The following is a 25,614-nucleotide window of genomic DNA, read 5'->3' on the forward strand; positions in this document are numbered from 1 at the left end:
TGGGCCCAGGAAATGTCACTGTCGTCCATTTGACCCAGCACCGGTTTGCCAATTCTTTGCATTGGGCTTGTTTTTTTTGTGCCTCTCCTCCCCTCTATGACTTGCTTCACGAGAGTTCATGTCGTTTTTAAAGTGTTAACAGGTTAGTGCTCATGTTTCTTTCAACAGCCAACCTTCCGACATCAAAGAAAGATAAATCAGGTTCAAAAAATGCTTTGGAATCGCGTCCTTCGTCTTTTTCACATTATTTTCGGGGTACCTGCTGATTGCTTATTAAAAACAGTTGCAAATTGCACACGATAAACTCAAATGAGACAGGGTGGAAATATTTCTTCCTTAAATAACAGTGTTACAAAAGCAAAATACATGCTGTGTGGAAATCAGTGGCAGATGTAGATTCTGGCAGTTTCAGCGTTGCACGTTTAAATGAAAGGGGCTCGGGATACGTTGATTCCTTGCCATGTGTGGAAGAGTGTGGAAATTAGCCTGTTTGTTGCTGGCAAATGGCTGAATTTTGTGAAAAGAAATTTGCATTCTGATGTGCGCGGAGCATTTGTTCAAGTTAAAGGTGAGGGTGGATGATCTGATGGCATAATATATCGCTGTCAAAATTAACTCCAGCATTGTACATTCTGGAATTTAAATGTAACTTTCTAAACAATCTGAACTTTTAAAAGTTTTCAGCTTCAAGTGTCTCTGAGTTCACATAGTCGGAACCAAATTGTTATATCGCAACGTGGGCTAAACGCAGGCAACCAACATGTGGATGGAACATGTTGGTCAATGTGGGGAAAAATTGGGCCTATTTGCACTCTGTATGACTATGTGACTCTAACATCACAACAGTTCTAGTCAGGTGCTTACAGACGAAACTATGCCTTGCTTAAAAAGAGTTGAAGTCGGAAGGTATATAGATGATTGAGCAGGTGCCCGGTGGGTTAATGAGTCTTGTGAATAGTTTGTCACTTTACCTCTCATTGGCATTAAAGGATATTGAACCCTGAAACATATCAAATAGGAACGGAAGTGAGTTATTCGCCCCTCCCCTTTCCCCATCATGACTGCTCCTCACCATTCTATACAATTGTAGAGTAATCATCCATTTGAGTAGTTATTCACAAAATGCTGGAGTAACTCAGCAGGTCAGGCAGCATCTCGGGAGAGAAGGAAAGGGTGACGTTTCGGGTCGAGACCTTTCTTCAGACTGATGACAGGGGGGCGGGACAAAGGAAGGATATAGGTGGAGACAGGAAGATAGAGGGAGAACTGGGAAGGGGGAGGGGAAGAGAGGGACAGAGGAACTATCTAAAGTTGGAGAAGTCAATGTTCATACAGCTGGACTGCAAGCTGCCCAAGCGAAATATGAGGTGCTGTTCCTCCAATTTCCGGTGGGCCTCACTATGGCTACAAAACCTGTACGTCTTTGGAGTGCGGGAGGAAACCGGAGATCTCTTTGAGAAATCACGGGGAGATCGTACAAACTCCGTACAGACAGCACCCGTGGTCAGGATCGAACCTGGGTCTCTGGCGCTGCTAAGTAGCACCTCTACTGCTGTGCTGCCCTCTTTTCATGTGGTTTCACATGTGCCCGTCGACAATTTTCTCTTCATTGGGCCACCTGTCAGCCATTTTAAGGTTGAGTTTTTGCAAATTTCATCTTTTTCTTCTCATGGTGCATTTTCACGCTTAATCACCGTTGGCCTGGACAGCTGTCAGATCTGATCCTCGTACATTTAGTGAAACGTTTACGTGCTTAACCAGCCGGTGGTGTTGCCTTGTGCCAGGAGGAGCGTGCAGGAGAGAACGGCTGGAAAATGAGCGTGAAACATTAGATACCGACACGATTACTTTACAGGGGACCAGATTACAGCCTAATGGGGCAATGTAACAATGTGACAAACTCAGTTAGCGTCAATATCAAATGATTTGATCTACATTGTGAGGATGATGGATTCGAATTTGCATCACTGGAGGGAAAATAATTTTGTTGTTGTTGTTGTTGTTCTTGTCGGAAGCGCTCTCTGCTTTCCGTGGCCTTGCCTATTTTTGCTTGCATCCTTATCGTTGTCCCCCACCCCCCCCCCCCCCCCTTCCCCGGTCGTTCCAGCGTCTACAGATAAGGTCATTCGTGCAGCGAGGAGGTTATCCACACTCCCCTCCTCCATTCCCAGGTCCCACAGAGGGTGCCGTCCTGCCTCCACGCACCACACTGCGTTCCCGTCATGCACGAACTGTGCGGCATCAAGCCTCAGTCACGGCACTGAGAGGGCTTGCCACTCTCACTGCCTTTGCCTTCACCTAGGTCCCAAAGGAGCTCGATGGCTCTGACCCACCTGCGGTCAATAGACAATAGGTGCAGGAGGAGGCCATTCGGCCCTTCGAGCCAGCACCGCCATTCAATGTGATCATGGCTGATCATTCTCAATCATTACCCCGTTCCTGCCTTCTCCCCATACCCCCTGACTCCACTATCCTTAAGAGCTCTATCCAGCTCTCTCTTGAATGCATTCAGAGAATTGGCCTCCACTGCCTTCTGAGGCAGAGAATTCCACAGATTCACAACTCTCTGACTGAAAAAGCTTTTCCTCATCTCAGTTCTAAATAGCCTACCCCTTATTCTTAAACTGTGGCCCCTTGTTCTGGACTCCCCCCAACATTGGAAACATGTTTCCTGCCTCTAACATGTCCAACCCCTTAATAATCTTATACGTTTCGATAAGATCTCCTCTCATTGGTCGGTCCTCTTGGGAACGGCGTTCATTTAAAGTGCGAATGGCAACAAAAAAAGGGTGTTTATGTTTTAATGATATGTTTTACCCTGGGGTTTCTTCCACCCCCCTCCCCCCCTTCTTTTTCGTTGCAAATGATGGATGATATTGGAAACTGGCAATATTTCCCACTTTGCCCTCGTTTTTCATTGTCCTGTAAAATATGATTTGTATAAACACAACAGCGCATATAATGGGTTGTCACGTGCATTTCCCAGCCCGTTAAACGATGCTCCACCTGCTTAAATAGGCTTTATTTTGCCCTCGCATAATTTTTCTATGCCGGACCAGTTAAAGGAATTGAAGCTAAGAAGGTTGGCGATGATAACTAGCTGAAAAAAATGCACCAAATGCAAGTTCGGCAGGCTAATAAATGCTGACTTGGCATTGGCAAGAATGTTGTGGACTGTTCCCCAGACTCTCAGGCGCTCATACTTGAATCATATCATTTTCCATTGTAAGATGTTTGCTTTATTGTGTCTGGAAACTTGACTCCTTCTGGGCCTCCACATGCTTGCTCCTGGAGGCTTTCGTGTCGGAAAGAACTGCAGATGCTGGTTTCCACCGAAGATGGACACAAAAAGCTGGAGTAACTCGGCAGGGCAGGCGGCATCTCTGGAGAGAAGGAATGGGTGTCGTTTCGGGTCGAGACCCTTCTTCAGACCCACGATGAGTCTGAACAACGGTCTCGACCTGAGACGTCACCCATTCCTTCTCTCCAGAGATTCCGCCTGTCCTGCTGAGTTACTCCAGCATTTTGTGTCCATCCTGGAGTCTTTTGCTTTGATTCACGTTGTCGGACCTGTCCATTGCCAGGAATGCCAGCATTCTTTACACATCCCTCATTCCCCTGAGAGTGTAATGGGGACCCATCTTGGATCACCATTGCAGTCCCTTTGGGGAAGGTATCCCTTCCCTCCCTCTCTGACCCCTCAGAAGCTGGCAGGATTTGGATCGCCATCCGGGATTTCGGGGTGGGTCGGTGACAGTGGTTCGATCCTGACTACGGGCGGTGTCTGTACGGAGTTTGTACGTTCGTCCCCGTGCCCTGCGTGGTTTTCACCGGGTGCTCCGGTTTCCTCCCACGCTCCAAAGACGTACAGGTGTGTAGGTTAATTGTCTTTGGTAAATTTGTCCCTAGTCGTGTAGGATAATGTGAGCATACGGGGTGATCGCTGGTCGACACGGACTCAATGGGCCGAGGGGCCTGTTTGCGTGCTGGATCTCTACACTAAATTAAGCGTAGCTAATCCAGCGACTGTAAATGCGCAGGATGCTGGTTTACACACCGAAGGTAGACACAAAACGCTGGAGTAACTCAGGGGGACAGGCAGCATCTGTGGAGTGAAGGAATGGGTGACGTTTCGGGTCGAGACCCTTCTTCGGAACCACAGATGGATGCATTCCTGAGTCAGGTTGGGGTGCGGCCCAACGACTTGACGAGACTTTTCCTGCTTCCGTTTATTTTAATATCTAGCTTTTAATTTTCTTTTTTGTTGTTGTTGTTGTTGCTTTTGCAGCTCAAGCCCTCCCAACACAGCTGCAGGGACAGTGATAGTGGGAGCATCAGCAGTGAATCCAAGGCATCCAACAGGGTCTTCTCACATGAAAGACTGAGTGATGTAAGTAGAAGACATCTGGCTAATGATCTTCCCCACTGTCCACCGAGCCCACTCTCCCCCCCCCCCCTTCCCCCCCCCCCCCCCACCCCCCCCCCCCCCCCCCCCCCACCCTCCTCCTGATCCCCTCTTCAAACCCGCACACGACCGCCAGCGCCGGCTGGGCACCACGCGGACATACGCGCACACCTTGGTGGGAAATGGAGGGGATGTTTAAACGGCTTTGTCGTTGACGTGCTAATTATTCACAAAGTGCAATCAAATCCATGTCGTAATTAAAATTGTCAGTTGGCAGACAAGCCGGGAACTGAAGAAACATGGCATAACAAATGAAGTGAAATGATTCTGTGTGTAGCTATATGATGCTTCATCAGGCGTGAAATTAAATAAGTAATTTGATGTTAACGTCGGAAATTGAATTGATGTCCCCTGTTCTGACGATCCGGCGTTCAAAGAACACCCACACTCGTGCGGAGAAGACCCGACGGCAACAGGCCACTGCGTTTGGTGGTGGGGGGGAGGGGGGGTGTTGATGTGAAGCGGGCAATGAGTGCGCTGGGTGACTAGGAGTTTGAGCGGAGGGTCCTGCCCCACTTCGGGTCTCGTCTCCATTGAGTTTTCAGCGGCTCCATCGCTGCGATTCCCGCCCAATATCTAGTCTGTGTTTCCCATTCCGTGGTGGGTGAAATGTCAGAGGGCAGGCCCAAAGCAGGGCAGTCAAAGAACTTGCCGACGCCGCCGAACGGAGCAGTCACTGGCTGTGGCTGAGAAGAAGAGATGCTGTCTGGGCTGCCACGTGACCATCTAGAGGCTGACCATAAGACACACACCCAGGTCTGATCACCCTGCAGTGGGCCTGCCTCGACTGAGGGTGTCTTGTGATAAAAGGCCAAAACACCCAGTGACGTTGAGGTACACAATGTTGGGGGAGTCCAGAACCAGGGGCCACAGTTTAGGAATAAGGGGTAGGCCATTTAGAACGAAGATGAGGAAAAACCTTTTCAGTCAGAGAGTTGTGAATCTGTGGAATTCTCTGCCTCAGAAGGCAGTGGAGGCCAATTCTCTGAATGCATTCAAGAGAGAGCTAGATAGAGCTCTTAAGGATAGCGGAGTCAGGGGGTATGGGGAGAAGGCAGGAACGGGGTACTGATTGAGAATGATCAGCCACGATCACATTGAATGGTGGTGCTGGCTCGAAGGGCCGAATGGCCTCCTCCCGTACCTATTGTCTATTGTGTCTGAATGGCAGCACCTAGTGGTCAACCCCATGAACAACATCAGTCAATTGTCGTGCAAACCCTAGGGATTGTAACATCCAGCCCTCCTCATCAATCTAAATATTTCGCTCAACGCCGTTATCCCATCACCTGTCAATGCCGCCGTTGCCGGCTCCAAATGCAGTTTGTTCGCTGGCAGGGAAGCAGATTCATTAGCCTGGTTGTCACTGCTGCTGTTACTTACTGGGGTCACTTTGATAACTGCTCTCCACATCGCCGACAGCTCCCTCACTGAGCACCAAGCCGCACGCTTCAAATGTACTCGAGATTATTGATAATTGTTTATTGTCAAGAATCAATACAATCATGAGAGAAAAATGAATAAAAGCAATGTGGTTTTTTTTTTTAAGAGATCCTGGCACTGCACAAATGTAATTCTGCTCTGTGTTATTTAAAAAAAATACACTGTCATTTTAAATCTCTTCAAATTAACAAATCAATTTTTCTTGACAGACAAAATAAATAGACCTCGAGATTTCCTTTCAGTACCATAAACGCTGAGGTGAATTTTTTTCAGCTGATTTTAATACAGGTCAGGCTCAGCTGTAGCATTCATACGGAAACGTTTTGTGGATCAGTCGTAGCATTTTGCAGCACCAAAAGATTGTAGATTCCCAGAGAGGGATTCAAACACAAAATGAACACGTGCATCCAAGACCACCTCCCAGTTGGACTCTTGGGAGGTGGGTCTTGGAGGGGAGGACGCTCCTCAAACTGCGGAGCATCCTGGACAATACAGCTCACCCCCTCCATGACACACTGGTCAACCTGAGGAGCAGCTTCAGCAACAGACTGGTTCCACCGAGATGCTGCACAGAACGCCACAGGAGGTCCTTCTTCCCTGTGGCGATCAAACGGTACAACTCCTCCCCCTTCTGTCGTGGGGTAGACTGAGACAGACCCCCTGCCCCCCCACCTCCTCAATCTTTGCACATCCCCAAAGCCTTTCCACTCACCACTTTAATTTCATGTTTCATGTAGTTTGTGTTTTTTAATGTCTGTTGGCAGATTAATTTCCCTCCTGGGATAAATAAAGTTCTATCATATCGTATTGTATCGTAGGGAGCAGGTTGTAAGCCTTTCAACCCCTTGGAGAATGCTCTGGGAGGTGGGTGGGGAGGGAAGGGGGGAGTTGGGGGCACAATGGTGGAGCTTCTTCCTCGCAGCGCTGGAGATCTGGATTCGATCCTGACCTCAGGTGCCGTCCGTGCGGAGTTTGCAAGTGGCCTTCCTCCAGATGCTTCGTTTCGTCCCAAATCCCAAAGACGTGTGGGTTTGTCGGTGAGTTGGCCCTCTGTAAATTTCCCCTCGTGTGTAGGGAGTGGGTGTGAAATTGGAATAACATCAAACTGGAGTGAATGGGTTGGCCAGGACTCGGTGGGCTGAAGGACCTGTTTAGCTTAGTTTAGAGATACAGCACGGAAACAGGCCCTTCGGCCCACCTGAGACCGCGCCGACCAGCGATCCCCGTACATTAACACTATCCTACACACACTCAGGACAATTTACACATACACCAAGCCAATTAACCTACAAACCTGTACATTTTTGGAGCGTGGGAGGAAACGGAAGATCTCGGAGAAAACCCACGCGGTCACGGGGAGAACGTACAAACTCCGTATGGACAGCCCCCATAATCAGGATCGAACCCGGGTCTCCGGTGCGTCAAGCGCTGTGAGGCAGCAACTCTACCGCTGCGCCACCGTGCCGCCCTTTTGTCCATGGTGTTTCTTTCAGTCGATTTAAGATCATAGCCGATCGATTTGAACTCTCAACTTGCTGTGCATTTGCAGAAATCTTTCAATTCATTGCTTTCCAAGTCTCTATCCACCCAGTCTTAAAAATATTCAATGACTGGTCAAACCATCCCCAAAGAAGGAGTGCTCCAAAGATTCATGGGCTTCTGAGGGCAGATACTATACCTTATTTCTGCCTGAAAGGGTGAAAAAAAATGACCCTTATTTCTCAGCTGGCTGTCCAATGTGCAGAGAGCAGGTGTTGTGCTGTTTGTGCAGTTTTGGGCCCCATATCTGAGGAAGGATCTGCTGGCATTGGAGAGGGTCCAGAGGAGGTTTATGAGAATGATCCCAGGAATGAATGGGTTAACACGTGATGTTCGTTTGACGGCACTGGGCCTGCACTCGCTGGTGTTTAGAAGGATGAGGGGGTGGGGGGGGGGACATCATTGAAACTTACCGAACAGTGAAAGGCTTGGACAGAGTGGATGTGGAGAGGATGCTTCCACTAGTGGGAGAGTCTAGGAGGAGAGGCCATCACCTCAGAATAAAAGGACGCACCTTTAGAAAGGAGATGAGAAAGAATTTCTTTAGTCAGAGGGTGGTGAATCTGTGGAGTTCATTGCCACAGCCGGCTGTGCAGGCCAAGTCCAAGGATATTTTTAAGGCAGGGATTCTTGATAAGTAAGGGTGTTATGGGGGGAATGCAAGAAAATGAGATTGAGAGGGAAAGGTGGAGCAGCCGTGATTGAATGGCGGAGCAGACTTGATGGGCCGAATGGCCTTATAGTTCCTAGAACTTATGAAAATACCACCTCTCTGTTGCATGGTTATTGAAGTTCCACGTGAGCTCCCAGAAGGGATCACACATCAGTAGAGCTTGTCCTGCTGCTGTAACTGATATTTATCTCATAGTCGGTACGTAAAAATATTTAATCTGGTCAATTTACATGGATAAGTTTGGTGCCATGGTGTAGGGTAATTAGTTGCCCTGTTTTTAGATGACAAGGATTTCAGTACGTTGGCCTTCATCGTCAGTCAGGGTATTGGGTATAGAGATGCTGCCTGAGCCACTGTGTTACTCCAGTTTTTGTGTCTATATTTGAGTATTGAAGTTGTTGTGCAAGACATTGGTGGGGCCACATCTGCAGTACTGTGTTCATTTCTGGTCACCCTGCTCTAGGGAGGATGTTGCTAAACTGAAAAGAGTGCAGACCAGATTTACGAAGATGCCGCCAAGACTCAAGGGCCTGAGCCATAGGGAAAAGCTGAGCAGGTTAGGAGTTTATTCCTTGGAGTGCAGGAGGTTGAGGGGGTGATCTTATAGAGGCGCATAAGATCATGAGGGAATAGGTGGGGTGAATGCATTGCCTTTTGCACTGGAGTGAGGGGAATCAAGTACCAGAGGACATAAGTTTAATGTGAGCAGAGTTGGAATGAGTTGGAAACTGCGGGGTGTCTTTTTCCACACAGAGGGTGGTGGTTATGTGGATTGAGCTGCCAAACACCACAAGGCAGTTGAAGCAGTTACTATCACAACTTATAAAAGACATTTGGACAGGTACATGAATAAGAAATTGTTAGAGCAATATGGGCTAAACGCGGGCAAGTGGGACTAGCGTTGATGGGGCATCTTTGTCGACACGTGTAAGTTGGGCCTAGTTCCGTGCTGTATGGCTCTATCAATCTAATTCATAACAGGGTTTTGATTTATGGAAAAAATTGGCATTCAGTTGTGATTTCTCGAATGCAATTTGAGGTTTTCCTGCTTCTGCCTGAACGGTGGAGTCTAAAGGGCCGGTCCCAGTTACGCGATTTTTAAGGCAACTGCTGGCGACTGTCAAAGTCGTAGCAGATCGCCAACATTTTCTTTTACCCTGCAACAATGACCACGACAATGCCGAGTCAGGTCGATACAAGTTACTTTTTTTGTGAAACTAGCACCTGGCTAAGAGATTACACCGTCTTCGGAAACATCGCGAAATTCCCACGCTTACCTGACCGTCAAACTGTCGCCTCCAATCTACCCGTCAAATCTCCTGACGGTAAATAAATTGGTTAAACCAAACTATCTACTGGTATCTTCAAATGCCTTTTCTTAATTTAATATCACGTGCTTCTAAATGCATCTGCGACAACCTAGCAAACCTGGGGACAGCGTGCGACAGACAGCGCCCGCAATAAGCTACGAAACCTGGCGACAAGCCAGCTGTCGCCGAGAAATTTCTATCTGGAAATTTTTTCTGTGACCCGTCGGGATCCGCTACGATTCATTGAAGGCTCCTCACGATCACGCCCGCGACACCCCGGCGATCGTTCGGCGACAGCCTAGTCGCCAGCAGTCGCCTTAAAATCACCTAAGTGAACCACAGTTCCCCAGTGCTTAAGTACATCCCCACTCTCTCCATCCCTCCACCACGATAGTTGGCCCACTAGTTTCACAGTTGTCCTGCTTAGTTTCACTGTTGGTATCCACTCGCGATCACCCTCTTCACAACCAACAATGGGCCATTGTGGGCTCCACCTTTCCCTGATCATCTGGCTGGCCTTGAAGTGTTCTTTTCATTCATTTGTTCTTTGTACCTTTTCATATGTCTATTATCCCTCTCTCCACGACTCCTAGTCTGAAGAAGGGTCTCGACCCGAAACGTCACATATTCTTTTTTCTCCAAAGATGCTGCCTGACCTGCTGAGTTACTCCAGCATTTTGTGTCTAACTTAGCTGGAAAATATGCCCATCGAACCTGCACCACCTGAGACTTGGTGTGGGATTGGAGAGGAGTAGTTGTGTGAGAACATCACAACTATTAATTCATTTATCCATTTTAATTAGTTGAGTCACAGAGTCATGAGTTTGGTAAAGTGTTTCAATTAAATGTTAAGTGATTTCATTTTTAATTCTTTACATTTTTATTAATCTTTCCCATTTTTTAACTCCTTCACAAATTTATATTCGTTTTTGAAGACGGTTCAAAAATATTCAAAGCCTTTAATAGATTTGACAGCCAGCTCAGCTAAGAGATCTCTTTCTTCCTGTGCCGGGCTTTTGATATATCAGGCCGTGTAAGACCAAACGAACTGCATGGGTCTTGTCATTTAAGATCAGGGCTGGCCAGCAAGTCAATATATCTACAACATGTTAGAGAATTCTTGCTGTGTGGGTCAGCAGAAAATGGGGCCACGTGACACAAGCAAAAAGTGCAGGCCGATGATCCAAAACCTCGTGCATGTTGTTCTAGACAACTCAAAACCTGAACTGCTCGCCTCAGCACGCCCCAGGAACAATCACCAATTGTTGCTCGATCGATTGATACTCAGTACTCACAAGCCTTCGCATCTCCTTGACCAGCCCGGCTGCTGTATGTTTATCTGCCACCACTCTGCTTCACGCACAGAACATACAACAGTGCGGGCGTCACGGTGGCACAGCGGTAGAGTTGCTGCCCATGATGGTCATCTCATGAACGAGGGTTATGGGGAGAAGGTGGGAGAATGATGGTGAGGAGGAAGAGATTGATCAGCCATGATCGAATGGCAGTGTAGAGTTGTTGGGCCGAATGGCCGAATGCTCCTATCGCTTGTGACCGTAGGATCCCAACAATGGTGAGCACTGACCTCTCCATGGTGAACAGGACGTGCAAGTAAGCCTGGCCTTTCCAGTTCAATGATTCAATGATACTTTATTGTCACGGGGTGGCACGTGGTAGAGGTGGCAGAGGTAGAGTTGCTGCCTTACAGGCCATAGACCCGGGTTGGATCCTGACTACGGGTGCTGTCTGTACGGAGTTTATATGCTCTCCCCGTGACCTGTGTGGTTTTTCTCTGGGAGCACCGGTTTCCTACCACACTGCAAAGACGTACAGGTTTGTAGGTTAATTGGCTTTGGTAAATTGTAAATTGCCCCCCAGTGTGCAGGTAGTGTTAGTGCGCGGGCATTGCTGGTCGGCGCGGACTCGGTGGGCCAAAGGGCCTGTTTCTGTGCTGCATCTCTAAACTAAACTAAACAGTACAGCACAAGAACAGGCACTTCGGCCCGTCGAGTCCACAACCACCAAACATGATGCAAAAGGAGATTGATTAAAACGATGCCTATATGAACAGTCCTCTGAGAGGAAACGATATGACGTTATCATATTGACTAAGTGCTTGGCAATCAATTGACTAAGGGATGAAAGTGATAAGTTAAACAATGGCTTGAGGTTCGCACCAATTCAGAGCCAAATTACGTAGGTTGTGGTAGGGTAAATATTGCAGCCACTGACACCAAGCAGTGCAAGTGATTTCTGAAAGAGTGTATTTTGAGGAATGATTTTTGGACTGGACCCCAATTGATTCTCAGCCTACCATGACAGGACCTCCGCATCCACCTACGTCCTTGATTTAATGTTTGACTTGAAAGATAGCACCTCTGGTAAAGTAGCACTCCATTAGCAATGTTAGAACATAAAACAGCACTGCACAGGTACGGGCCCTTCGGCCACAATGATGCCACGTTACTCTGATCTCATCTGCCTGTATATGATCCATATCCCTCCATTCCTTGCACTTCAATAGACAATAGACAATAGGTGCAGGAGTAGGCCATTCGGCCCTTCGAGCCAGCACCACCATTCAATGTGATCATGGCTGATCATTCTCAATCAGTACCCCGTTCCTGCCTTCTCCCCATACCCCCTGACTTTGCTATCCTTAAGAGCTCTATCTAGCTCTCTCTTGAGAGAGAGAGAGAGAGGCCCATCTAAAAACTCTCTTAAACACCACAATTGTATCTGCCTCCACCACCATCCCAGACAATGTGTTCCAGGTCCCCACCAATCTCTGTGTAAAAGAAAAGTGTCCTGCTCATGTCCATTAAACTTTCCCCCTCTCACCTGATTACAATGCCGTCTCGTGTTGGACATCTACACCTTGGGAAAAGGTTTACCCTATCTATGCCTCACACATTTTCTCTACTTCTATCAAGTCTTCCCTCAACCCCTGATGTTCCAGAGAAAACAATCCATGTCTATCCAATCTAGGGTTGCCAACTCTCCCGCATTATCAGGGACATCCCATATATTGGGCTAAATTGGTTTGTCCCACATGGGACCGCCCTTGTCCTGTATTAGGCCCGGGGGTGGGTGGGGGGGGGGGGGGGGGTGCTGTAGGCCCAGACACTGTAGGCCCAGACACTGTAGGCCCAGACACTGTAGGCCCAGACACTGTAGGCCCCGGGGGCCGCTGTAGGCCTGGACAATGTAGGCCGGGAGGCCCTGGCGCCGCCTAACAGAGGTTGCATAGCAACCCGCCTCCCAGCCTGGGCAGCCGCCGTTGGTGAGCGGGTGCACCACCAGTGGCCGCTGGCTGGGTGAGGTCACGTGGGGGGCAGGGCGGTGACGTCACTTTTTGTCCCTTATTTGGGAATGAGAAAGTTGGCAACCCTAATCCAATCTCTCCCTGCAGATGAAAACCTCTAATCCAGAGAGCATTCTGTGCCTTCTCCAAAGCCTCCACATCTGTCCTGTAATGGGCCGACCAGAACTGCACATAACACTCCAAATGCGGCCTAGCCAAAGTCCCACAGAGCCTTCATTTCTCTGGTGGAAGACTGGAATCCACAACCTTCTGACTTTCCAGGGGAGTGTTTTCGATCGACCGGGCCACTTATATGTCTCCAAATTATGTGAAAGACGGTAAAGAAATGCATGAAAAAAATGACTAATTTGGTGTTTGCCAGTCCTTGGTTGCTGGTGACATTGGAACAAGGTGCTACCGAGTCTGAACTGGTAATCATCAGAGCCAAGAGGCTCCTCCAACATTCATCTTGTATCTTTCCCTTCAGAACTCAAGCAATCTTCATCCTAGACAGCTTAACTTCAGGCGAGAGATAAAGTGAAATAGATTGCGCTTATTAAAAATTGGCGAACAAGGAAGCGATTTAAATGAAGAGATTCTTTAGCTATAGCGAAGAAAAAGCGTGTGTTATCTTTACAAAACCTGCAGTTTTAAACCCAACCATCGTTCAAACTTTGAATAGGAATGCAGCAGCATGAATTTTTCATAGGATATACGTTTAAAATCTGTCATTCCCAGTATGTTTTTTTAATTTAATCAATTGTACACGATTGATTGTATTTTAATGGTTGACTCCTGCAATCTGCTGACAATAACAGTGAATGACTATGTTTTAAAAATAATTATCTGCAATGGATATTAACTCTACCTCTCTTGCACTTGTACACCAAGAAACAAACGGGTAGAGTCCATTGAAAACGGATTGCCTGATAGTGCGGTTTGAGCCATTACACCTGCTGTCTTTGCCCACATGCCAGGGATCCCAGGGTTGACTGGGTTAACATATGTTGAGCGTTTGATGGCACTGGGCCTCTACTCGCTGGTGTTTGGAAGGATGAGGGGGGACCTCATTGAAGTTTTTCCCAATCATGAAAGGTCTGGACAGAGTGGATGTGGAGAGGATGTTTCCACCAGTGGGAGAGTCGAGGACCAGAGGCCATCGCCTCAGAATAAAAGGACGTACCTTTAGTAAAGGAGATGAGAAGGAATTTCTTGAGTCAGAGGGCAGTGAATCTGTGGAATTCATTGCCACCGACGGCTGTGGAGGCCAAGTCAATGGACACTTTTAAGGTGGAGATTGATAGGTTCTTGATTGGTAAGGGTGTCAGGGGTTATGGGGAGAAGGCAGGAAGGATATTCTTGCTATTGAGGGCGTGCAGTGTAGGTTTACTAGGTTAATTCCCGGAATGGCGGGACTATCATATGTTGAAGGACTGGAGCGACTGGGCTTGTATACACTGGAATTTAGGATGAGAGGAGATCTTATCGAAACGTATAAGATTATTAAGGGGTTGGACACGTTAGAGGCAGGAAACATGTTCCCAATGTTGGGGGAGTCCAGAACAAGGGGCCACAGTTTAAGAATAAGGGGTAGGCCATTTAGAACTGAGATGAGGGAAACCCTTTTCAGTCAGAGAGTTGTGAATCTGTGGAATTATCTGCCTCAGAAGGCAGTGGAGGCCAATTCTCTGAATGCATTCAAGAGAGAGCTAGATAGAGCTCTTAAGGATAGCGGAGTCAGGGGGTATGGGGAGAAGGCAGGAACGGGGTACTGATTGAGAATGATCAGCCATGATCACATTGAATGGCGGTGCTGGCTCGAAGGGCCAAATGGCCTCCTCCTGCACCTATTGTCTATTGTCTATTGCCTAATGGGGTTGAGAGGGAAAGATTGATCAGCCACGATTGAATGGCAGAGTAGACTTGATGGGCCGAATGGCCTACTTCTGCTCCTGGAACTTATGAACTTATGACCGCATTGTCCTGATTGGGGATGTGGCCCCGATAGCGGTGTGAAATATTTGTGTCTTCCATGCATGAGTCATCTGTACTTCCAAAAACGTGAGGAGCACTGTGGTTATTTTTGTTATCAATTCTGTCCCAATTCAGACTAACAGGTTGAAATATTCCACTCCTCGCTGCCGAGGGGGAAAAAAAACCCGTGGTGACCTGACTTTACTGACGAATTGGCTGTCGCTGTTGGAGGGAGTGGCAGAGTTTGACAATTGTAAGGTCTAACATTGGAGCAGAGTGGTGCTGACATTCCCAGGGAACTGTGTGCCAGGAGACCTCCCTACGGCAATGTTTGCGCGCGTGTTCCTCCAGAAGTACTTGTTTCACGAGGTGTCTTGCCCTCTGTGGTGCTCTGCGTAGCGAGTGTTGGCGGTGTCGCTGAAAATGCTCACCAACCAGCTTTGCGGACCCTGGAAAAACCAAGCCAACGGTGGTGACGGGAGCCAGATTTATTAGTCTGGGATAGGACTTCGCCATGGGAGGAGACTGAGACCTCTGCCATCTGCTGTAAGCTGCTGTTACCACACAGCATCGGGCTGGCACCAGGAGGGACTGTAGCGTTTGGCAGAGGCATTATCTTGGCTGTGTTCCTCTGCAGGCGTGGCTCACTGGGCAATGATGCCACAGATTGACACGAGGGCAATATTCATAGCTGTGGCAGTGCATTCATATCCCTTCTTTCGTTTTGTTTAGGTTAGTTTAGTTTTGAGATGCAGCACGGAAACAGGCCCTTCGGCCCACCAAATCCGCACTGACCAGCGAGCCCCTCACACTGACACTACCCTACACAGACTAGGGACAATTTACACTTACACCAAGCCAATTACCCTAAAAACCTGTATGAAAGAACAGCAGATGCTGGTTTAAACCGACGACAGACACAAAATGCTGGAGTAACTCAGCGGCAGAGGCAGCATCTCTGGAGAGAAGGAATGGGTGACGTTTCGGGTCGAGACCCTTCTTCAAACATAGAGTTAACATTTCAGGTCAATGACCTTTCATTGACTTGAAATGTTAACTCTATCTCATTCTCCAGAGGTGCTGAGCTGGTGAGTATTTCCAGCATTTTATGTTTAATTTATTTAAACTTGGATTGTTTTCTCTGGAGCATCAAAAGCTGATGAGTTGCATGGAAAGGTTTTTGAGCAGAAAAGTAAGTGTTTTTATACTTTCGTATTACTGACTGTCCAGAATAAACTTTGCAGCAATTATATCGGTGTTGCAATGACATGGGTTTATTCTAAAGAAAACACGGCAACTGAAGCTGAGCCAACGTTGGCACTAAACAATAATCTGGAGGACCTTGAAGGGGATAGATTCTCCACCCAGGCCGCAGAATATACTTTTGCAGAAGCCCTTGCTTTCCCTCCCCCTCCATCCCCTCTCCCTTCCCAATTCTCCCACCAGTCTTACTGTCACTGACTACACTTTATCTCTGTACCCGCCCACTCCCCTGACAAGGGTCTCGGCCCAAAACATCACCCGTTCCTTCTCTCCAGAGATGTTGCCTGTCCCGCTGAGTTACTCCAGCATTTTGTGTCTACCAGTAGAATAGGAATACTTTATTGTCACTAGTAGGAGTTGCCAACTATCTCACTCCCAAATACGGGACAAGGTGATGTCCTCGCCCCATGCCCCACGTGACCTCACCCAGCCAGCGGCCACATGCTCCCCTGCTCCACCAATGGCGGCCGCCCGGGCCAGGAGGCGGGATGCTACGCAACCTCCATTTGGCGAACACACTCGGCCCCGCGCCCCGAACACACTCCGTTAGCCTACACTGTCCAGGCTTACAGCGGCCTAATATGGGACAAGGGCGATCCCGTACTGAACAAACCAATTTAGCCCAAAATACAGGATGTCCCGGCTAATACGGGACAGTTGGCAACCCTAGTGACTAGGCACAGTGAGATTCTTTGCTTACATACACAATGTACACAAATAGCAGCCACCTACGGCGCTGACAAAGTTACAAAGCACCTCCTTTGTCCCCGTCATTACCCCAACTGATGCTGTGGTAATAACATTGCTTTGCAATCTGTAGATGCAATGCTCTGCGGTGGTTTCAACGAGTGGCGTAATTGAAGTGTGACTTGGTCGTAGGGCTGGTTGACCGCAGGCCGGGGGAATTGACCTCCTCCCACTTTCCTACGTTTCTGCGCAGTGGCACCGCACAGATATTATCACGACGTCGTCACTTCACACCGTGCTTGCCACTGACCGGAAATGTGCAGCCTCTGTAAAGCTCATTACAAAGTAGCTCAAACAGTACCGTTCACGTTCTCAAGGATGGATTTACCAAATTGGATGCGTTGTGTGCTTCCTTCGAAAGAGGGGGGGGGGGGGGGGGAGGAGAAACAGATTTGGACCATACTTTTCGAAATCCCTTGATTAAATTATTTTGCACTGCAAATTGGTTAATCTCGCTGGCCAGATTGAGTGGGTCTCATTCCATGTTACTGGGGGTTTGCCATTGGGAAGTTATCTATGGTAAGCAAATAAAAAAGAACATTAGAAGCCAAGCACTAACTGCCTTTGGTTCCGAAAGTACCCCATTGCCTCATTGGATCCAATTGCAGTTCACATTTGGCTCCAACCAGGATCTCTCAACAGCTTACAGCTTCACGTGTTCACTGATGATGTCCTGAATGTTTTGTTCAATTAGCTTATTAATTGCAAAGCTTCTACATTTTTTCCCTTCAAGGTAAACACAGTATTGGTAAAGCCGATGTAACAGTCAATTTAACCCTTGAAAAACGGACTTGGTCTCACAGTGATAATTCTTGATGTTTTGTACAAATTGTAGTTCCATTGGCTGCAGCCAAGTTGAATATGACAGGCAGTCTTCAACTTGCATGAGCTACTGTAACAAGCATTTAGCACGTGCAATCCAAGACAGATGTCCTCCCTTATGAGATTCTTGGGTGTAGATATGATAGAAGCTGGAATGATGGAGGTAGTCAAAGTCTCTGACTGAAAGCTTTGCTCTTAGGTTAGGTGGTAGAGGCAGGTCCCATTGCAAAATAGACAATAGGTGCAGGAGGAGGCCATTCGGCCCTTCGAGCCAGCACCGCCATTCAATGTGATCATGACTGATCATCCACAATCAGTACCCCGTTCCTGCCCTCTCCCCATACCCCCTGATTCCACAATCATTAAGAGCTCTATCTAACTCTCTATCTATCTAAATTTAAGAAACATTTAGGCAGGTCCATACATAGGGCAGGTTTAGAGGGATATGAGCCACACGCAGGCAGGTGGGGCTCGTGTAGATGGGACATGTTGGTCGGTGTGGGAAGGTTGGGCCGAAGGGCCTGTTTCTACTCTGTGTGACTCTATGGCTCTTTAACCTGCAATGAGGAGAAATCACTTCATTCAGAGGGGATGTGCAATGCTAAGAATGATCAGTCTTTGAATGAGTTATGGATTGAGTCTGACAGGATTTTGGTTACAAAAGTAATGGAGAGTTATGGGCCCGTGTACTAAAATGTCACCAAACCAGCCACGGCGTTATGGATTACCAATGCTAACTCAAAGGATAGACTAGCTTGCACCTCTTCCTTTTTTGGTGTCACATGTGCAAGTGCAGTGTCAAATTTTGAGCCAAGTAAAGATATTAAAACAATTCAAACTTAATGTTGAAATACGGCAGAGTGGCGGGGTGATAGTGTTGCTACCTCACAGCGCCAGACACCCAGGTTCAATCCTGACAACGGGTGCTGTCTGTGCGGAGTTTGTCCGTTCTCCCTGGGACCATGTGGATTTTCTTCAGGTGCTCCGGTTTCCTCCCACGTTCTAAAGACTGGGCAGGTTTGTAGGTTAATTGACTTTGGTAAGTTGTGAAATGGTCCCGAGCGTGTAGGATAGTGTTAGTGTGTGGTCGGTGCAGACATGGTGGGCTGAAGGGCCTGTTTCCCTGCTGTAAATCTAAAGTCCAAAGGAAAGCGGAGCATTTTAGAAAAAGGTGCACAGAAATCCTCAAAATCATCGGGCAGGTACGAAAAATAAAATGTCCATGGAAAATAGCCTTAATTTCAAACGTCCTGAAGTTCAAGAAAGTGGAAGCTGTGCTGCATTTAAATAAAAACAACGTCAGGATTAATAAAACCCAGGACTGATGTGTCGACTTTGGAAGCAATGAAGCCCAACCTTCCCAGAGTAACACTGAGGTGAAAAGTATTCATTATTCGAGACGGGTTTACCCTGGAAAGTTAATGGATAATATAGTCAAGGTATCTGAGAAGATTGAAGGATTGGAAAGGGTAGAAAATAAAAATATTTTGCCTTCAGCAGGGAAATTCAGAGCAAGGAGGCAGAGGGCTTAAAATTAGAATTGGACCACTGAGGGTGAAGTCATAGAGCCTTGGCTTTACGGAGTTTGTACGTTCTCCCCATAACCGCGTGGATTTTCTTTGGGTGCTTCAGTTTCCTCCCGCACTCCAAAGACATATAGGTCTGTCGGTTAATTGGCTTTGGCAAGTTGTAAAATTGTCCCTCGTGTGTGTAGGTTAGCACGTATCCGGTGGGCCGAAGAGCCTATTTCCTTACTCTATCTCTAAAGATCTCCCGTGGGACACATTACAAAGGCACGTAGAGCAGTACAAAAATTATTGGTGGGGGGGGGGGGGGTGGGGGGGGGGGATTAGCAGGATGAGCAGTGAGACAGGGGTGGTTGGGAGTTGAGGAGCTGAACAGCCTTGGGGACGAAGGTTGCCCTTCTCGTCTGTGTCCCACAGCCTGGGCAGTGAAGCCAGCGTCCTGGGGGGAGCCACTCAAACGCAGAGAACAGGACGTGTGAGGGGACCTGTAAAATCCTGCCAGCTGACCTTACCATCTGCTGGTCGCATAGGGTGAAGAGGGAGGGCTCTGACAGGGACTCCAATAATTTTGGAACGGACTTTGGCTGTGGTCCGCAGGCGGTTTTGGTTCTGAAGGCTGATGGAGTGGAACCATCAGCCGTTAAGGCGATGTCAGCTCCAGATTTTAATTTTTATTGACAAGACAAATGCAAATGGATCAGCCATGCTCCTACTGAACAGTGATGGAGGTACGAGGCAGGGAATGGCCCATTGCCCATCCCACGTTGTATGACTATGTACACTCTTGTGCACGATTCTAAATCGAGGCTATTCACTTCGGGAAAATCACAGATAATTTTGCCTTGGAGTGAATGCTGCCGTGTTTTTCAAGAGTCACAGCATGGTAACTTTCTCAAACATACTGTTAAAAGTTATTGACAACCATCGAATTTTGTTCTGAACAGTGCAAACTCTCTCCGTGAATACATTGACCCTCCGGGTCAAGTTGTAAAGAGTCATTCGAGTCCTTTGGTCCCTTTTGAAGATCTGCCTCCGTTACACGGTGGCGGCTGCAGGGCCCAGCAGCCGTGACTCACTGACTGGAGACCGTGCCACTGAATGTCAAGAAGCCACAGAGGTCACTCGACACCCGCCTGTTGGAGTCGCGGCCGGCGCAAGGCAAAGATGCCATCATTACCCCGGGCTGCCTGTCACGTAAATTGGCAATTACAGCTGGCGCAGAGATGTGGAGATGTGTAAATCGAGTGCTCCCTCTCGATCCTGATGAGAGATGTGAGAAATAAATGAGACCGTGCAAGTTTGCTACAAAGCAGCTGACAACGGCATGTCCCACAAACGCTGATGCTCTGCGATGAAAGCAAGCGGCTCGCAGGCCGCTAATGAACTCATGAGGACAGAATGATGTGAAATGTGATCGCTAATTCCCCTCTCTTCCCCCTTGTGTTCTCTTGCAGAGCTCTGTTCACTCCAGTTTGGGGACGGGTTATTTTGTGAGTACACATGCAAATTTGCAATCTCCGTGCCACTTCTCGTTGTTTGAGCCCATTATGCCTTTTGATTGTTTTTGGGTATTAAAGCAGGTAGAAGTGAAAGAATCCTAATGACCCCCGGGGACTGCTCCAGTGAATGTAATGCCGCGGCAAGGGTAACTTCAGGGGTCAGGCAAGGATGCAAGGCTTCCATTGCCTAATGAGGAAAGAAATGCAATTATGTTGTCATTGTATTAACTTGCTGCTCCCCATTGGGAAGCCAGTGGCAAACAACATTGAAACTGTCAATGTCATTTCTGCAATGAAATCTCATTAATATGCAGAGTATATTCTGTTGGAACTCCACGTCTGGTCCTGTTATGCAGTCTGCTTGTTATTCAACAGACTTCTCTCTTTAAAAAAAAAAAAGAAGCATGCCTTCAGAAGATGGAAGCTGCCAAACTGGTTAAAATGACGACAGTACTACTAAAGGGTGAATTTTGCATTGCAATTCTTGCTTGACGTGGAGGGGGGTGGTGGGGGGGGGGGGGGGGTGTGAATCAGAGAGAATGTACCCAAAACTGTGTGTATACTCCTCTGGTCATTGGGAAGTCTTGTGTTTATGCTCGATGATTACAACCCACGAAATAAGACGAACATCATGACGTGCAAAAGACGCCAGGTTCCACAGGCTGCTGGATTTATTTTGGAAGTTGCTGCGCCTCGTATATAACGACGGTGTGGCAGCATTGAGATATGCCAGTGTTTCCGACTCTTTCCCACATCTCCGCAAACAACAACCGTGCGGGATGCCCACCTTATTTGGAAGGTGCGAGCCTGTTATCGTTAGGCGCCTGAATTCGTGGCGATTTTACTCGAAGTAAACCTCTCTGATACTGCCGCCCCTTGCAGTAAACGTGTTGCCGCATCGAGGTTTTCTCTTAATGGGGAGCTCCAGACAATTTGTGCAATATTCAAGGTCATGTTATATTAGTGCATGTAATGGTGAAAGGGCGACTGTACCTCTGAAGATCATTATAAACATATAAAGTTAATGGAAGAGCCATTATATTAATACTGGAATCCATTTCTGCTGAAAGTAATGAACACAACAGCAATGGTCATTATCACTGTTGTTCTGACAGCCCCACACTGTTTTGGAACATTTGCCAGTCTCTCGTTGTAATAAATGATTTAATGGAGTTATTAGTGCCCCACAAATAATGTTGCTCAATAATAACTTTGTTACCTGGAGTGATTCATTTTGAAAGCTTAACATGCATAGCGTGTGTCAAAGAAGGTTTTTCTTTCAGCTGACATGGTTTTGAGTTTGTAGTATATCGTGAGATTTTTGAATTGCAAATTTGGACCGAAGATACCATTTTAAATGGTGGGATTTCAACCAAAAACCAGCTTCGCCCTCGTGACAATTAGCATTAAGATGTGTTACACACATCTTGTATATTCACCACTGGTTAACGTGTCTAAATCTTGTTATATTTAAGATTAAAGTCAAGACCAAATTAGGGGAACCAGGCGAAGATAACCCATAGAAATATGTCTAAAAGACTTTATCAGACTCAAGCTTCACAGAATAATGGAATGACACATCAGGGAAGGAGGCCGTTCGGCCCACAAACTTTTGTTCGTTCTTTGAAAGAACTGTGCCCTCAGAACCATGCTCTTCTTCAGTCCTTTCTTTTCATTTAAAGTATTTATCCACTGTCCTTTCAAAAGATATTCTTGAGTTTGCTTCCACCTACAAGACAGGCAATATATTCAAAATCACAGTAACACCAGTGCATTGAAAATGGTATGTTTTTCATTGCTGGTTCATTTGATATTCACTTTTAAATCATTGTCCTCTCGGGGGGGTGGGGGTTTGGGGGGAAGGGGGGCTGAGATACCGGCACGCAGAGTCGGCCTCACAGGTTGGCCCTGGGAATGAATCTGCTGGCTCCGGCCGGGCTAGAGTTCCAGAGCCCTGGGCCCAGGGGGGCAGATTTGTCGCCTGGATCGTCCGCAGAAGTCCTGATCAGGTCGAGATCGGCTGCCTCACCCGGTCGAGGCAACACATTTTCAGGGGGACTTCCAGGGGTGGGGGGGGGGGGGGGGTGGTGAGAGGATTTCAAGTGCGTTCTCATAATTTTGTCCAGATTAAAGGACCGCCAGTTGTTGGAAAATTTCCACACTTAAGGATTTGCAAGAATCAACTAAATTATGCGATCCTTCATACTCTTGCGATTCTTCCCTCGCATAATTAAAGCATGGAATAGTCTTCACACTACTATAGTTACTCAACCAGACGCAACTAAATTTAAGGCCGCTCTTCTTCTCCAAGAAGCCTTTCTTGATTAAGTCCATACTCTGCCACCTCCCAGTTTAAATTCAATTTGGAATATTTTGGAGGACCAAGAACCAAGCGTGCATTTTGACGATCCACAACAAAACCAGAGCTGCAGTCAATTCATAATTTGATCACATCTTTCATGGGAATGGAAGAAGGCTGATGGGCTCACTGCATTACCGGTGGTTTGATGAAGTGGGTTGGAATCTCAGTGATCCATGATCCAATTTACAAGGCCACTTAAATGATCAGAAAGTGTACCTCCATTCCCTGGAAGACAGATGCTCAGCCTTGTCCTCCAGGGTCTCCCGAGGCAACGAGAGGTTTTCTGCTCTGAAGAAAGCCACTGTAAGCTGCAGCTAAAGTAATCGTTCCCAGCTTGCATTCTATCTGGAGTCTTTCCAAAGATCCCAATTTAAACCCAAGAAGGTGGAATTCTAGTTCGTCTGGTGTTCTCAGTGGTTACGGATATTTAAGAGATTTTAAATTTTGGAGGTCGCTTCACCTAATTCCAAATTGCTTACGCAGTAGGATTAGTTCCCTTGGTTCATTAAGTGCTGCTAAAATTAAGTGAAGGGTTGGATTAAGCTTACAAATTGTGTGCACTGCATGTAGCGTGCAAGATTCATGGCATATTCCAACACTGCTGATTTGTTGATTTAAGAAGTACAACTACTTATTATATTTTTAAGCAAAAACATTCAAATATCCATGCTTATAAATTTAACTCCAACACACTTGCAAACAATCTCGATTGTTCCCACTTTTGTTTCCCCCCTTCCTTCAGTCTTGGCTTTTCCTTCCCCATTTCCCAATATCGCCAACATTGCACCTGTGATCCATGGAGGATTTCAGGTTCATCACCCAAGTGATCAATCTTCGTCTGTAAGTTCTAGATATGTTTTCATATCTAGATTTATTTAATTACAAGTTCTAGGAGCAGGATGAAGCCATTCGGCCTATCAAGTCCACTCCGCCATTCAATCTTGGCTGGTATATGTTTCCCTCTCAACCCCATTCTCCTGCCTTTGCTCCATAACCCCTGACACCATTTTCCAGGTCAAATTGGCAGAGATAAGGGATCAGATGACCACCCTTTGCTACCTCAGCGTTTGAAATCACGCCAAAGTTTCCTCTCTTCTGTCCATTCCACTGGACTGCAGTGCATCGTCCAGAAGGCTCAAACTCTGGGAAGAGAGACTAGAGAAATCTCCGGAAGACATTCACATGGCAATCGATCCCTGTGAGAAACTCCCACCAGGTTCCGCCCAACCGTGGATAACCTGACGCAGTCTCAACAGACTGAGGACAGGCATGGGGGGGGGGGGGGGGGGGAGCAAAGCGAACATGCTGAAGTGGGGATATACTGAAGATGCGGCAGACTGCGAGTGGGGACGGGACCTCCAGACTATGGAACATCTCCTGAGCTGTGAGATGCTGCATGACACACGCACTGTAAAGGATCTTGCTGTGGCCAACGACGTAGCACTAAAATTTGCTCGCTATTGGCAAACAGCTGTGAGATGACATTATTAATGGGGAACCAGTTGGAGAAGCAACCGTTGGTGGAAATGCTGAGATACACAGGCAAAATAAATCTATCTCTGGGGAATCTGTAAGTTAAAATTACATAATACCAGCTGGAAAGGTGAACTCTGACTGTAGAAACCAAGAAATGCAGATGCTGGTTAATACACACAAGGACACCTTTAAGGTCCTTTAACATCGACCCATCTGAGAATTAAATTGCTGCATTGAAACCAAGAAGAAAAATCTGTAGGATGTGCAGAATAAAGGAAAATGAGATCCTTGATACGGTTACCCAGGTAGTCCACTGTGGATGCATATGCTAAGCGTTATAAAATAAATGAAAGATAGACACAAAGTGCTGGAGTAACTCAGCATAACCTCTGGAGAACATCGATAAGGGACGTTTCGGGTCCATCCAAAACATCACCTGTCGTGTTCTCCAGAGATGCTGCCTGACCTGCTGAGTTACTCCAGCACTTGGTGTCCTTAACTTTCTGACAGGCAGGGTGAGAATGCATCAAAGCTGATCAGAGCTCACTGCTAGTGTCAGGCCCTAAATTTGACCACCGCTCAGTCACTGATATCCCAGTAAGTACAACTCCGCACCACATTAGGGCAGAAGGAAAGGAGTAGAATTTCCATTCGGCCCATCATGTCTACTCGGCCATTCCATCATGGCTGATCTATATCTCTCCTTCCTAACCCCATTCTCTTGCCATCTCCCCATAACCTCCGACACCTGTGATAATCAAGAATCACACGTTGTATTATTTTAACGACCATTTCATTAGATCGTTCTTGCACAGGGTAGCATGAAAGACATGTTACCCAATATATTTATGTTTGTGATGGGAGTATAATTTCATGGAGGCTTATTCCATTTCATTTACGTAACTGGTTTGAACTGGTCTTGATTGATGCCGGTTGAAGCAACCGAGTTTGATGTAAACTGGTGTTGAAGTAACTAATTTCAACTGGAATCTGGTGATGGCTGGCCAGAACAGTTCAATTTCGTCTCCCTGCATCTCAGCGGAGTTTTGTTTTCCCAAGAAGGTTGCCCGGTGACACACAGAGAGCGTACTATTTCTCCCAGTTTTCTGTGCACTGGAACTGTCGTAGCGCACAGCCATCTATTGTTCCGGTTTCCAAACAAAACAAAAAAAAAGGCCCTCTGTTGCTATTTAAGAGAAACTTTATTTTGG

General features: G+C 47.1%; 1 protein-coding gene across 8 annotated transcripts in view; it reads left to right on the plus strand.

Moving 5' to 3' along the window:
• auts2a (activator of transcription and developmental regulator AUTS2 a) overlaps positions 1-25,614 on the plus strand; it is a 1,063,027-nt gene that overhangs the window by 478,757 nt on the left and 558,656 nt on the right. For 6 of the 8 annotated variants that reach the window (XM_078422734.1, XM_078422736.1, XM_078422739.1 and 3 more), the window contains exons 4-5: positions 4,289-4,390; positions 20,521-20,556. In XM_078422734.1, coding sequence (XP_078278860.1) covers positions 4,289-4,390; positions 20,521-20,556 — 138 coding nt within the window. The remainder of the gene's footprint in view (positions 1-4,288; positions 4,391-20,520; positions 20,557-25,614) is intronic. The other 2 variants (XM_078422738.1, XM_078422741.1) reach the window with 1 other exon arrangement.

The sequence above is a fragment of the Rhinoraja longicauda genome, chromosome 26 (assembly GCF_053455715.1).
Source record: "Rhinoraja longicauda isolate Sanriku21f chromosome 26, sRhiLon1.1, whole genome shotgun sequence".
Lineage (NCBI taxonomy): Eukaryota > Metazoa > Chordata > Chondrichthyes > Rajiformes > Arhynchobatidae > Rhinoraja > Rhinoraja longicauda.